The sequence below is a fragment of the Corticium candelabrum genome, chromosome 16 (assembly GCF_963422355.1).
Source record: "Corticium candelabrum chromosome 16, ooCorCand1.1, whole genome shotgun sequence".
Classification (NCBI taxonomy): domain Eukaryota; kingdom Metazoa; phylum Porifera; class Homoscleromorpha; order Homosclerophorida; family Plakinidae; genus Corticium; species Corticium candelabrum.
The window spans coordinates 175,264-190,746 of record NC_085100.1 but is presented as its reverse complement, the minus strand read 5'-3'; the positions used below and the strand labels follow the sequence as shown (position 1 = coordinate 190,746).

Genomic DNA, 15,483 nt, shown 5'->3' with positions numbered 1-15,483 from the left:
CCGCATTTTCCCGGTCTTTCTATTATAATTAACGTCAATATTTTAGTCTACTACCGCAAGCTAAATGCAAGACCAAGAAAAATCGTTGAATCTGCATGAAGAGCAATCATATACACACCCTAGGACGGCAATAATCTGAACTGTACAGAAATTTCTATTGAAAAAGTCATGAAACATCAGAGTTAGTCTGTAAAGGTGACCTGGCGTCTGTCTTCTTTTTGCTAATTGCTTTCCGTCGACTACCATGACCAACGTCTGTACACATGGAAGGACTTAGTGATCTGGGCGAGGCACGAGGAGAATTACTTGGTGATCCAACACTCTTTGTTGATGCTCCAGAGGGAGTACGGCTAAGTGATATCTCCTGAATGACAGCAGGAACTGCTGGATGAATTAGACTGGATCTTTCGTCAGGCATGTGTAAAGACGTTGTCTTCAAGGATTGCTCTGATTTTAGGTTAGACAATTCAACACGAAGTCTGCAACAATAAACACAGTTAACTGTAACTTCACCTCACAAGCAAAAAAATCTGTAAGAAACCAACACAAGCTCAGCACGTTCTCACTCCTCTCTTAATTCCTTTGCAATACAACTAGTGTCCCCACTTTCAGCACTGCCTGTGTACATTGTTCATGCACATGCGTTTGTGCGTGAGTGCGTTTGGGGTATCTGCTATCACTAATCTTATAATGAGTTAGAACAAAAATATCAATGTTTCCATTAGCCAAAACCAATTGTAGTGAGGTTGTAAGCCTTTGGTATTTCTACACGGCCTACACCCTTCACAGTGAGAGCGTACACTCATGCTATCAATATCCAACGCTATGCAACACAAATTCATAAGATTCACCTTTCAATTTCTGTTTCTTGCTCTGACATTTTCCCCTACAGAAGGCCAACACTTTGATACAAACGACACAAAAACGTGCACATGCTACTCACCAATATGGTATCTACAGTTTGAGCAAGTCGAGTGATTGCTGTCATTTCCTCTCTACCACTTCCTTGACTTACCAAATCCTCACTATCAACTGTTTCCTCTTTACAAGAAACACCAGCTATAGTTGTGGATGGTGGTTTATTTCGCCTACGTGGACTCTCAGGAGCACTAGTTCTTCTTGAACTAAGTGCCCTCTCGACCTTCCTGTCCATTCCATCAGCACTTCCTTGACTTGAGGGACGTTTCTTTCCTTTTACCGAAAGAGGCAAGGGAAGGAAGTCCAACTGACTGTCCTGACCATTTCTACTGTTCCGAGTTGAAGTTTGAGTTGAGGAAGCAACATGGTAGCTAAGGTTCGAATCAGGTTCAACAGAGACACTTCTGTAACCCACAGCTCCTACTGAACGTGCATGAGTTTGACTGTTAGTTGTCTCAATGTCTGAACCACTGCCTTGACTTTGTACACTGTAGATAGAATCACGAGGAAAGAAACTGCCTGAACAAGAACGAGGAGACAAGGCAAAGTCTCCTCCGGAAAATCTTGCTTCAAACGTCTGACTGATTTGATCTGTAACTGAAAACGTACGCAACATTTGAGTAAGCAAGATCCATGTGCATGCAGTTTCCATACTTTGTTTCGTTGCACTGATTAAGACATCTCTAGAACTGTCCACTGAGTCAGAGTCACCAGAATCTCCAGTCAAACTCTGCAAACAAAAACCTCAGAAAGGCAACTAAGAACCTACAGTGACATGCTTACTCTGATTTCAGAAATAAGAATGGCTTTATCTCTCAGCACATTGTCCAGTTGTAAGTCTTTACTCTCCAGTTGTCGCATTAATTCATTGACTTTTTCTCTTTGCTGTTCCAAGTTTGCTTTCGTCTGTTCACTGACATGAGGAGTAGCATCAACACGTTCACTTGTTGACTCTCCTTCACTCTCATAAGCTGGAGGAGGCGATCCCAATGATCCACCTGATGCTACAGACTTTGAGTCTTCTGGCTGCTCTGGTAGCTTATCATCAGATTCAGATGACAAAAAACCATCTGGCTCATCAGTGGCTGCTGCTTTTGAAAACTTGTCAATTGCTGCCTTCAGAACTTTACAAAACCTGTCACGTTCTTGTTTTGTTGACCACACCAATGGATACATCTCAGGGTTACGGCCAGTAGAAATCAAATAAAGAGCACGTAAATCTGCAGCATTGGATCGTTGCATCAACTGATGGAGAGGAATAACAGGTGGCTAAAAATGGATGTACTTAATATCACATCAGCTACATGAGACAAACATTGAGACCTTCTTGTCTTGTAACATGGCAATGTTAAACTTGTCATTGTCCTTCTCAACCAACAAAATGAGAAGACGAGTTGTCAAAACGACATGCACATCTATAGAAATAGTACAACATTCATTTAATGTCCACATTTATGACATCAATTGACCTTACCAACAGCACTGTCTCCTGATCCTTTCCACATCACTTCACCATTTTCATACAACAATCGACTGTTGTTTGCCAATAAATTCAGATTCTAATCACACTAAATTTAATCTAAAAAATGTAAACAAGCAGCTGCTATACTCACCTTTACTTTCCTAACTGATTTGTTTGTTTTCCACTGAATTCGAATTTCCAGTCGAGTTTGAAGAGCCTGTAAACGCTGAAGAAATGTGCAGATGTTACTTAACACAGTGACAACTTTTAACTTGCCACACAACTTACCAATCTCTGCTGTCTGTCTCGCACTGCTTTATCTACATGCTCTGATATTTCCTTTAGTCCCTCCCATGCAGCCTGAATGTTTCTATACTCTTCCTTTCCGATCTCCTTTCCTATCTCCTTGCTGTCTTTCGTGCTCTTCAGAATAGCTTCTAGCAGCACATTATACTTCCCTAGACGTTGTGTTATCAGCAGAACATGACCGGCAAAGTCCAAGCGACGACACATTGGATTGACACTGCATTTCTGACCAAACACAAACACAATATTCAATACAAATTCTGTACTTAAATTGTTGTGCTCTCTTACATTTATAAAGGTCCTAAAGAGTTTATTAGTTCTGTAATGTTCTTTGAATTTCTCCACAGCCTCCGTATGTCGACCACAAAAAGACGCGTACGCTGCTTTCACGTCACTGCCATGCTTACCAGTAAACTACCAGCAAACCAACAAATTGTCACACAGTAACCAGCACCAATTGTTTTTCAAAACTTTCTAACTTGTTTCACTAGGATATCACCAATGCTGCCCACTACAAAGCCAATAGACTCTCTCTGGCGCTTTATAAGTTCACCACAAAACTCAGCTTGTAAGCAAAGTAAGTTAGAACAGAATACTTACAACCAACAGAATGACACCTTACTGGCCAGATTGTCCAATTTGTCAATGTCAGGCATCATTTCATCCACGGCCTCTGTCTGCATACGTGCACGATGGATCATTCCACGACCAAACAACTGAAAGAACCACATGTGTTATAATACACGTTACTTAGACGCAAGTTGACTCACCAATCTCATGACTTTTACTGTTCTAAGATGACGTCTTTCAGTGAGAATCAATTCTAAACACATTGTCAAGTCACAACAACACAACTAACTGCTGCACAAGAGCATTACAAGCAGAGTAGGGTAGAGTATAGCTGTAAATAGACATTCCCTCTCTAAATTTTGATCTACCAACAGTGCAGCTAATAATTATTGTGACTCAACTCAGTCACTGGTGACCTCATTTTTGTTGCGACATGCACACATGAAATATCAAATACAAATGTTCAACACAAAAGTGTCTGTTAGTTGTTGTTTGAAGTTTTGAGTAACACATATGTATTTATTATAGTGCACTAAAAGTTTTTCAATTTTTGCCAGTGTGTGTGTGTGTTGTGTGTGTGTGTGTGTGTGTGTGTGTGTGTGTGTGTGTGTGTATGTGTGTGTGTCATGTTCAATAACGAAAACATTTAATTAAGGACACCAAGTGTCTCTTATTACCATAAATTCTCTCTTGTCGTATCACTTCCTTCTTGCTATGTTTCTTTACTGCTTTTTTGTCAACAATGGACTGCCAGTTGTCTGGTTCGTCAATCAGAGCCAACTCTGGATCATTGACGAGATCACTTAGTGTCTCTCTATCATCATCGTCATGAGACAAGAGTGAATCTAATGATCCTTGACTCCTAAGAACAACCAAATATAACAGACATCACACTGCTTCATCTACCTTGCCACTTACTTCGACACATGCTTCGAATGAGCAAGAGATCCAGCTGCAAAAGCTGTATAATCAGGCTTTGAAGGACTACGTGACATAAAAACCTTTATTCAAGTTTAGTTTACTGAAAACTTTATTCCAATTACATCACTGAGCTCTTAGATGTCTGAAGTCTTCGATTATCAACGACTTTCTTTGCTCTGCCTGTTGGAGAACCAGCAGAAAACGTGGCAACACGTGAAACCGTTGCAGCACCCGGATGTTCATGGCTAGTTGATACTGTTTGCTACACACACCAAGCCAGTCAAATACAGTAGATTCGTTTCATGCTTCTACTCACTCGTCTTGCAACTAGTCGATCATCATCTTGTCTGTTTCTATGTTTGTTAGCGTCTCTGTCTCCTTCCATACTCACCTTGCTCCCCTTTCTTAGCAACTGTGATTTGTTTTTCTCTTTTTCTTTTTCCCTTTCTTTCCTTCGCAAGAACGTGAAACGTCTCTTTGGGATATCACTCTGACAGCACAACCAACCACATAACTATAAGTTACTTTCTAAAGTCAATCTTATTCATAGATATATGAATTTCAAGTTGGTGTAAGTTACAAATGCACTTGCATTCATCTTACTTTTGTTTCCATGTCATAGCCATGACTCTCGTATGACATGTTTGTTGACTCACTGTCACTGGCAGACTCTTGAGTTTCCCTAAGAAACGTAAATTCCATCAACTCTACAACACAGCTCCACTCAACAACAGTTTGATAGACTTGTTTTTACCACCTCATCTTTATATAAATTGCAATACATACACGACAGCCTTATTTGCAACTTGTTAACCATGATTGAAACTTATTAAATCTTACAGCTAGATGTCAAGAAGCACCAAGTAAATACATTAGTCTGCATTATATACGCATGCTTCTTTGCTCACTGAACCGTTCGGTTCATGTTCTAGAATAAGAAAAATTTCTCTAAAAGTTGAAAGTCACATGCTTCAATAAATAAATAAGAAACAAATCAATGCAAGTACAGCACTTTCTCATCCCTTCTGATGGATCAGTAGAGATAGTTTGGCTGCAGTCAAATATACTACACACTACCATTCCTGTGATAACAGACAACCTCAACAAACAAAAAGGTAATTACATTTGTGTTCATTGTTTACTGTACACCCGTATTTACAACTTTTATTAGCCAAAACAATTTACATGAATCTGTAATATACTACACCCTCAAACACCAGAGAAGAGGATAATGAACTAGACATGAATTCTAGGAATTTGTACACAACTGATGTTGAAATAAGGAAAGTTTAGCATCAATGTTAGTGATTAGTTACTCACTCAGTGCATGGAGGAAATACATCACTGTACCCGTACATGAAAGGTGAATGCATTGACAAAGGCCTCCTGTTCACACGCATTCATTTATGTTAACAAATGTATCTATATTGAGACAAGGAATATCAAGAAACTTACTCTCTGCCAGCAGACAATTTCTTGATTTGAAAAGGTCTATTGTGTTCACGAGTAAATGGACCTAATCAAACAAGATTATCCGTGACACACATGTGCGCGTGCACGCACACACACACACACACACACACACACACACACACACACACACACACACACACAACTTACTAGCTCTTCCACTATCTGGGAGCCTTTCTTGTTGATTAACTCGAACTTCAGGAGATGAACTGGATTTTAAAACTCCCAGCTCTTCCACTTTCAATGTGTTCACCAGTGTTGGCCTTCTTTCCCCACTCACATCAAAGTCCAATGAACTTCCTGTAATTCCTGGATGCTGCATAATTAATTCCTCCTCTAGTTCAGGTTCATCTTCTCCCTGACGAATTTTCTGTAAAAAGTCTCGTTCAGCTGGACTTGCTGGTGCACTAGATCCATTGTCAAACAGAAACTTTGCAGGCATACTCTGTCTTGCCATTAGAATAGCCTGACTAATCGTCCCATCTGTTTCTGTGGTAGGAGCGCTGTCTCCTGTTTCCCTATTTTCACTATTCATGTTGCAATAATTAGGAGGTAGCTCATGGTTGATATCAACATTCACAGAAACTGCTTCTGTTTGCATGTCTGCGTTGTCAAACTCCAATCCAACACTAGAAATGTCTACAACAGGGCTGGACAAGCTCTGTGTTCTCCGATGTCCTTGTTTAGCAGGTGAGCTGTGCTTTTCATATGTTTGACCATCTATTTCATCTTTTCCTTCAGGAACACTCTCAACCAGATGAGCATTGATAGTAACAGAAACTTCACTCGCACTGCCAAGACTGAGACTTCTCGAACGTTTGCGAATCTGGTCAGCATCTACATTATTTATGTTTTCTTGCTGCTCATCATCATCATTAGTATCACTAGAAGCCATCACATTTGAATGTTGACTATGATCTACGGTCGCATGGTCGTTGACTGATATATCTGACAAAGTACAAGCAGTACTACCTTCTGTCATCAAACTAGTGAGATCTTCTGTCACACTCATTTTCCCACTTTGTTCTTCTGAAATTTCATCAAGATCATTTATATCAATATCATCTACATTGGTTGAAGTGAGTGTTGATAATCTGATCTCACAATCAGACACATGGACAACTTGTTCTATCATTGCATCCACAACAGATACAACCACAGTCTCTATGTCTTCTCCAACCGTTAACAACTCGTCATTAAAGACCATCTCAGTCTCAACATTGACCACAACACGATTCACTATTTGTTCTAGTACATCACTTACAACACTCTCTACTGTCTCGGTATCTTCTTCATTTGCATCAATGCTGCTTCCTCTGTGTGACTCTGTTGTCTCATCTTCAAGACTTGATAATGATGACTCATGGTCTGACTCAACATCTCTTTCATACAAATTAAGACTGACACCTAACAGAGGAGATGCTTTTACTTTGTCTGAGCTTGTCTGTGTGGTTGTTGAAAGATCTGGTGTGGAACCCGATGATGGAGAAAACAAGATACCTTGTAAACACACAATTATTCCAACACTAATTACTAGATTACTCATCACTAACTTACTTGATAGAGGTATAGGACGTCTCAATGTCAATTCAGGTTCTTCAGCAAGAGAAGGGCATGACACACTAAACTGCCCAAGTTCAGCAGCCTACAGACAAAGTTAAATGACAGAAAAGTTTGTCAAACACTTGCAGATAGAAAGAAGCGGCTAAGTAATCTGCTACTTGCCTTTATTATTTGCAAGTTTTTCTCTTTCAAATGTTCCAGTTCTTGTTTGAATTTCTTCAACCTTATCAAACTTTCTTCTACGTGCAAATGCATCAGATCATTACATGTTTGTCTCTTCACCTCTTGTTAGCTTTACTTACCTAAGCTGGACACTGTACAGATTGGTGATGGATCAGCAGAACGAGATCTCCTCTTCCTTCTTGTCAACAAATGATTTTCATTCATTTCACTACTTTCCCTATCAGCAGATGCTGAGGACGGTCTCTCTATACTTAAGTCCAACTGAAAATTTTCGTCAGTAGCTGAAAATACATTTTCAGTACAAGAAAATGGGCGCATAGTAGTTTGGTGTGGGCTGCGGTAAATAGCATCTTCTGTTTGAACCAAACTGTTTTGACCAGGAGATTCTTCACTATTACTCACAGATGAAATGATACTAGACATCCGTCGCTGAGACTCTGTACTCATAATGCCATTTAGCTCAGCCAGCAATATCTCATCCTCATCTAAGCACAATAAACAGCAACAACTTACTAACGTCGCACTCAGCAACCCATTCACACACAACACTTCAGAGTTCAATAGCCAAATTAATTCTTACCAAAAGACACTGATTTCTTCCTCTCGCATTCATGGTTGGTGTCGTCTTGCATTTCTTTCATCAAACTATAAAACATACAATTGAAAGGCACACACACACACACACACACACACACACACACACACACACACACACACGCACACACACACACACACACACACACACACACACACACACACACCTGCAGAGCTGATTGACCAGATACTCATTGCCCACGCTTCTTGCAACATCAACTGGCAGCTCTCCTTCTAGATTTCTCATTGTTGACGCAGCCACAGCTCCTGGCAGCTTCATAAGATGACCAATAAATTTAGACAATCCAAGACGCGCTGAAAAATGCAATAAAGTTTCCTGCTGCTCGTCATGGCTACAACACAACGTCCAATCATTAGGAAGAGAAAGGCGCTCGAAAGAGTGCGTCAGTTTCTCATCAAAGACGGCTCTCGCCTCCGTGCTCACGTCACTCGAAGAGAAATCCACACGAGAAAGAGAGCGTAGCCTGTGCGCACTCTTCGTACTGTCCGCAAGAAATTCAGCAATACAGTGAGTCGGATCCAGACGGTAGGTGAAGACACCACTTGCCAAACTGCAGAAACCATCTGAGTTCTCATAGCCTACACGCAATGTCACTTCCTCTGCTCGGTCATGACCTACAATTAGGCGACAGGATACATAAGGATGACAGCCATAAAAAAGCCACAGCAATGAAGTTGCGTGGCACGCCCCCTTCAAGCTCTAAGACACACGCCCCTTCTTCGCGACTCGAAGTTTATACACGAAGGTAATCAGAAATGTCACATCTTCATATACTACATACAACAACTAGTTTCCTACCTGGAATTGAAGCTTGCAATGTGCTGCCATTGATTCTGTACGCTGCAGAGACGTGCTTTTGTTCTGTGCCTTCGAACTCGACGAACAGCGACGTAGCCCTGTCTGGCAGCGAATCATGTCCACACACAGTGATGAGAATACTCTCCCCTCCAAATACGGGATATCCAGACGGAGAAAAGTCAATCCTTAGTTTATCTACGAGACGAGAACAACATGTTAGAAACGTGCCAACAAGAAACTTCATCGACACCAAGCGGGCCGCAGTAAGAGGCGAGGTAAGAGAAGGCAGCGTTCATTGGGCCCCATGCCGTCATTAATATGAGATTAGAAACGCACTGAAACGCTTCCCTTCACTCACGACATGCTGGACAGAACAGGAATCTCCAGAGTAGCGAATTAGGCAGGTCAACAGTTGCATGAGGACACAAGCAGCAGACAGTGTATCCAACTACATTAGAACAATCAACGAAGGAACGAGTAGTGAGACAGCGCATGCCCTGATTCGTCTTGCCTCTCTGTCAATGCGAATGAAACGAGGAACAGCAAGATAAGGGACCCTAGCCACAGATCGCAACTAGATGTCCCATATTCTACACTTTACGTCTACTAATACGTTTATTCAGTTCTTTCATCTTGTGATGAGAGAGATCTCGCCATGGAGACGGTGACTGACCTTGCGACATTGTTGCAGTGTTGTCGCACTTCTCAACTAGACGACGGCGCTCGGTTGCCACTTAAATAACCAAAGATCTCTTTACACGCCACAGAAAAGAATTCGAGCGAAGACGACGTCTTGATCTTTCTCGGAACTGCACACAGAGAACGAGATCAACTTCGAATCCCGGATAAGCGCTTCATACGCATGCTCAACACGTACAAACTGCTAGGGGCGTTGCTTACAAGGAAGTGGAATGTAGTCACACTCATTCTGTCAATACAAATTTCCACTAAATAGACACACTGTTTTCGCGCAGGTTTGTACACTTTCTTTATAACGCTGACATGTTGATGCTTCTATCTACTTCTGTTTCCATGTTTTCCTCACTAACTTCCTGCTCATCTAGAGCCTTGCTATTGTAGACATAATGAGAGCTCTTGTCTCCTCGTACCACTTCATCATCAATATGTACAGCACAGATGTCTGATCCAGGGACATCAAACATTGGCTCTAATAGCAAACGTTCCTAAACAGGGAACAATAGTGACAGATACTATTTAATTCATTACCAATCTATATGCTGATGCATGCATACACACCAAGATGGCCCGAAGACCTCGAGCTCCTGTTTGTTTCTCGAGTGCTTGTCGAGCTATTTCCCTCAATGCGTCATCAGTAAAGTGAAGTTCAACCTAACCATATCAAACAACTTCTTGTAAACACTAACACAATGGACCGATAATGACAATAAAAAATTGCTAATAACTAAACCTCACCTTATCCATAGCTAAAAGACTTTGAAATTGAGGAATAAGTGCATTTGCTGGCTCAGTCAGTATTGTCACCAGAGTGTCCTCGTCCAGTGAACTGAGACTGACAATGACAGGAAAGCGACCCACAAACTCAGGAATAAGTCCAAACTCAATAAGATCCTCTGACTCAACTCCTTGCAGAAGACTGTCTTTCTCGATCAATTCAGCTTTACATCCTTCTTCTGATTGCAAATGCAACAAATGAAATGGATCGGACAAAAAAAACCCTTCGGCAACCATATCAGTTTGAGGAGTTGCCTTTGCTCCAAAACCCACATTCTACACACAAAAATATAAACCGAAAAGAAAAACCAAAACCACCCAACCTACCTTCTTAGTTTTCCGTCTGCTGATAATCTTGTCAAGACCAGTAAAAGCACCAGAAGCAATAAATAATATGTTTGTTGTGTCTATTTGTATTTGCTCTGATTTCAAGCCTCGTCTGTCATTTCTTTCAGGAATGCTCACTAACGTACCTTCTAACAGTTTCAGCAAACCCTACAAAAATCATTTCACATTAGACAACACCAAGTGACTAAAACATTATCAAGATGGATTCACCTGCTGCACTCCCTCTCCTCCTACGTCTCTCATACGATAGCCAGGCAAGCTACTAATTTTATCCACTTCATCCAAAAATACAATTCCTGTAATAGTAACAGCACATCGCGTAGCAAACATGCCAAACAAGATTACACCACACAGTAGAACAAGTTGCTTGGCATACGTTACAGTAATAACTACAAAGAAAGAACTCACAAAGTTCAGTTATAGTGATCACACGTACATAAAACGATTGAATCTGTTGCATGTTGGCCAACTGCAAACTAGACAGAAACCTACACACTATCCAGACTGTCTCTCAGTATTGTGAGACCAATACGAGAAAAGTTGATTTTGTAAGGCTGTGTGGTTAATTACGTAGACAAAAATTGTGGAACGAAACCATTATGAAACTCTTAGATAGTGAGACAATTTAAAGAGAGGATCACTTTCCATGTCTTGAAGACTTTACAGTGGGACTATTCTTCCTAACAAGACGAAGGGCAACCTAATAGTAACAATAATGTGGGTGCATCACACCAATTAAAGACTAGAAGTCCACAGCTTACACTTTCAGACAAATTAGTGATAGAGTGAAACGAAACTAGAAAGTAAAGTGAGTTATCTTTCAAAACAACGCAGTTCTACAAGCAAGCTTCAGTTATCAACAACTTCATACAAACAAAGGACTACCCTAACTGAATAACTGCTTTGTTGTGCTCAGGTTTGTTTGCATGTTGCTATGTTTGTTGACCACTAACCAATTCAGAAGGCAGTACAAATAAGTAAATTCAATTGGTCAAAAGTAGAAACAAACAACCTAAACAAGATTGAAGACCAAAGGTACACACATCACTGCAAAAACCTACATCTGCACCCTCAAACTACCCACTCAAGTCTGTTGACTGCCTAAAGAATTCCACCAACTGCCTTTTGTCAAACTAACTATAGCATACAACACCACTCACATATGCAACATGAAAGATAACCTACCTCTTTGTGCTATCTCTGCATTAAACTGCGACTTCTAATTACCACAGGTCACACATCACGTCATTAAATCAACTCTAGTTGGCAGAACTTCTTTGTACAGTACCTGCATGAGTTTGACTATAACAGACTCAATGTCATCTCCAACATAACCAGCTTGAGTTAGAGTCGTACAGTCACAAATAGCAAGAGGAACATCCAAGAAGTGAGCAAGTGACTCAGCAAGAAGAGTTTTTCCTAGGCACACACACCAAAACTAACTAACAATATCATAAGAAACTAAAGCTAAAGCATAGCACAGTTGACAAAGCACAAGGACAGTCAGAAAGCCAAACAGCTAACAGATAATAGGTAAACAACTGACAGACAGATATGTACACAAAATAGATAAGGAACACAACCAAGTATACATCTACACCTACACAAAACTAAGCATAGTGTCTCATTAGCTACGCAAGAACAAAGTTAATAACAAGAGAACTGTAAAAACATAGTAAACAAATAATATAAAGTTGTTGCATCTTGGTAACTAGAATACAATTTAGTGCTACTGCTTAGTGACATAATATAGACGCAAAGGCTTTGGTCCTCTTTGTAGGGCACTCTGTCCTGCTTCAATATGACTGAAGTATCCCACGATGCGTTCTTGGTGTTCAATTATATCAGCAATTTTGTCTGTGTCGTAGACAATTACAATAGAACCTTGCCAATCCGGATTACTTCTAGTGCCCTGCCTTGCATACCCAGATCATAATAGGAATTCCGAGGCAGCCGTCGCTGGTTATCTAGTCTTCAGCAAATGCACGTATCTGACTATTTTAAATCCTGACTGTCACAGCAGTTAGAAGTATGTAGTTGTTGCAGCTGTGTTTACCTCAAAAACGACATATTGCCACATACGTAAATGCACCAGTGGTCTGGGTGTACGAGGTAAGGTCTGGACCTCCGAGGCTACGCGTCTATATAATCCAAACAACTTCACTAATCCAAACAGGGCGTGACAAGAACCTGTTCGGATTACCATGGTTCTACTGCACTAGCTAATAGTGCTTGAACTGGCCAATGACAACAAACAATTCATTAGTTGCCAGATAAAAATTTAGTCACCATGGCCACCAAAATAGTCACCACTTAACTTAAAGAACTGACATACATTTCAATAACAGTCTGCAAAGACAAACGTGTGAAGACCATTTACCTGATCCTGTAGGTCCTAGAAGAAGTACATTACTCTTATCAACCTTCACTTTCAATGTTTGTTTCTTGTCTGCAGGTTGGCTGTCCTTCTGGCTTGTCTCAGTCACACTTTCTGTTTGTGCTATTGGAGCTGCAGGTCGCCCACCAGCAGAAGATCCAAAATGTGGATGAATGGCCATCAACGAATTTAATCCAGCTATTCCACTATTCCAAATATGTGACGATGATGATGAGGATGGGTGATTGTGTTGACTCATCTTCAAGCCTTGCTGCTGCCATTTACTGGTTGACTGTTTCTTCACATTAATCCTCTTGTAGTGATTATACACAGCTACTGATAACACTTTCTTAGCATAGTCTTGACCAATCACATGCTGATTGAGATACTCATAAATCTGTATGATAGAAAGAAAGTTTATTTACAAGAAATAAACAAGTTGTTTGACAGAATGTAGCAAATAAGGGCTGAAAAACAATGATATGATGGTGCTAGCAATTCAGTTACAAGTAAACAGCTATTCTGATATAACAAGACAAATAACTATGCTGTGGACACAAGTGCCCATGAATACCTACTTACAGTCCACCATACACTACAGCACACACACACACACACACACACACACACACACACACACACACACACACACACACACACACACACACACACACAAATGGACATGCTCTTCGGAAAGTTCCAAAGATAGCACCCCCTGCCTATTTCTAGGTAGGGACCTCGGTGCTACTCGGAGTTTTAGGCAGTGCTGAGAACTCCTTGATGCGTGGCCAAAGCATAAAAAAGCACTGACTTTGGCACAACCGTGGGACTGGACCTCAAGTCCACACATACCCGTGTATGCTGCGTGATGTTCTGCCAAGTCAGCGGTCTAGTCCACCCCCAGTCAAAGACCAGGTACTCATTTATACTCCTGAGTCAAGAGAGGCAATTGTGTGTGAATTTCTTGCCTATGACCTCAAAGTCCCAGATGTTTCCATTCTCCAAATGCAACTCTCTAACCAACTGAGCTACAGATGCCACACACACACACACACACACACACACACACACACACACACACACACACACACTGTACGGCCCACATTTTAGAATAGAACATACAAAGGCTAACACCCAGGGCCAGCAGTGCTAATCTGACAAAAATGTCACTTTTCGCCTAGTAGACTAGAAACTATCAGTGTTCAAACTCCACTGTTACATACCACCAGTAACTACAAGTCAAGTGACTTTTTTAGTACTTGATTGACATACGCATAGACAGACATCCAAAAGGTAATATTAATTAATCAGAGTGTTGTAATTAATCAGAGTGTCGTAATTACAAACTACCACCTTCTTGGGCGGTGGCAGTGGTCGGTTTGAATCGAATCTTTGTTGATGTGCTTGCTGTGTGTTGTTACCCTCCTTCACTGTCTTGCTGGGTTCTGTCATCTCTTCTCCAAATTGCCACACAAAGAAATGGCTGCAGCGTGCGCAACGAATGAAACGTGATGAAACTGAGAAAAACAACATTAACACACCCTAAATAACGCAATAGAATAGCCCTACACGTCGTTTCTTACCAACAAATGATGGTCCAGTGTCAAACGGAGCTCCACATTTTGGGCAGCAAAACTGCGTGACGCCAGACTTTCCGCTTCCAGTAGATCCGCTACCAGACAGAGAACGTCTGCCAACGTCATCTCTCAAGCTTACACCACTGATTTTCACACCAGCCTGTGGTGAACAGAACGAAAGTACGCCTAGAAAACATGACAGAAATTTGGTAGTACACCAATGAGAGACAAGAGAAAAAGAGAGTTTGAGTACTCATTAGCCGTACGTTTGATATTTGTTAGAAACGCCTGTTTCGATTGACTATGAGTTGACGAGACGCGGCAACGCGAACTGTACTGTCCAAAACACAACAAAAAGCCGTAGGAAATACGACGAGATCGGGCGACACCGACAGACATCACCAGTGGAGTTAGATCCCGGATAAGCACATTACGTCACAAGCACTCTCCTGTACTGTACGTACGTAGAGCGCGATTTAAACGTGCCGCACGCGTGGACTGTGAACGCGTATTTTCTGCTTCAGACCTCTAAATGTTTATTGCAATTACCGTTAAGCTAGGTAATTGACGTAGGGCTCTAGTTAAAATAATTATATTAATTAATTAAGTTTCGTCTGCAAACGCGGTCAGGAACTCTACCTAACTAAAAATTAGTATGGGTTGCATTCGAAACCGCAGGACTTCCCATCTCTGGCTACGAACGGTACCAGACTAAAGTATCTACACTACAAGTATCCTACCTAGTATCTTTCTTAGTATTAGACTATGTATCTACTACTAGGTACCTATCTATACGGTGGGATACCGTAACACCTACAAACACACACAATACCGCACTTAACTAAACAGCTACCGAGACATGATTACATTACTCACTTCAGAGCGCAACGTGAAACAAGGA

General features: G+C 41.1%; 2 protein-coding genes across 3 annotated transcripts; both read right to left on the bottom strand.

Moving 5' to 3' along the window:
- Position 1: 1 nt before the first annotated feature.
- On the bottom strand, positions 2 to 9,635 carry LOC134191929 (uncharacterized). Of its 2 annotated transcripts, XM_062660577.1 has the most exons (28): positions 9,481 to 9,635; positions 8,808 to 9,002; positions 8,155 to 8,623; positions 7,974 to 8,038; positions 7,513 to 7,878; positions 7,373 to 7,449; positions 7,205 to 7,292; positions 5,798 to 7,147; positions 5,633 to 5,693; positions 5,498 to 5,563; positions 4,781 to 4,859; positions 4,494 to 4,667; positions 4,300 to 4,439; positions 4,175 to 4,240; positions 3,934 to 4,118; positions 3,457 to 3,509; positions 3,309 to 3,402; positions 3,166 to 3,251; positions 2,975 to 3,100; positions 2,669 to 2,911; positions 2,532 to 2,606; positions 2,393 to 2,477; positions 2,242 to 2,333; positions 1,702 to 2,187; positions 1,573 to 1,648; positions 944 to 1,515; positions 852 to 886; positions 2 to 479 (listed from the first exon to the last, which is right to left on the bottom strand). In XM_062660577.1, exons 1-28 carry the CDS (start codon positions 9,488 to 9,490, stop codon positions 167 to 169), a joined length of 5,727 nt encoding a protein of 1,908 aa, XP_062516561.1. In that variant the 5' UTR covers positions 9,491 to 9,635; the 3' UTR covers positions 2 to 166. The 2 variants fall into 2 exon arrangements, with proteins under 2 accessions (XP_062516561.1, XP_062516562.1); XM_062660578.1 differs by lacking the exon at positions 5,498 to 5,563.
- Positions 9,636 to 9,733: 98 nt separating this feature from the next.
- Positions 9,734 to 14,986, bottom strand: LOC134191993 (ATP-dependent Clp protease ATP-binding subunit ClpX-like). The gene is made up of 11 exons (XM_062660654.1): positions 14,849 to 14,986; positions 14,589 to 14,768; positions 14,359 to 14,522; positions 13,009 to 13,402; positions 11,917 to 12,047; positions 11,814 to 11,847; positions 10,839 to 10,924; positions 10,608 to 10,775; positions 10,242 to 10,556; positions 10,065 to 10,157; positions 9,734 to 9,991 (listed from the first exon to the last, which is right to left on the bottom strand). The coding sequence occupies exons 1-11, from the start codon at positions 14,979 to 14,981 to the stop codon at positions 9,797 to 9,799; spliced, it is 1,893 nt and encodes a 630-aa protein (XP_062516638.1). The 5' UTR covers positions 14,982 to 14,986; the 3' UTR covers positions 9,734 to 9,796.
- Positions 14,987 to 15,483: the final 497 nt, after the last annotated feature.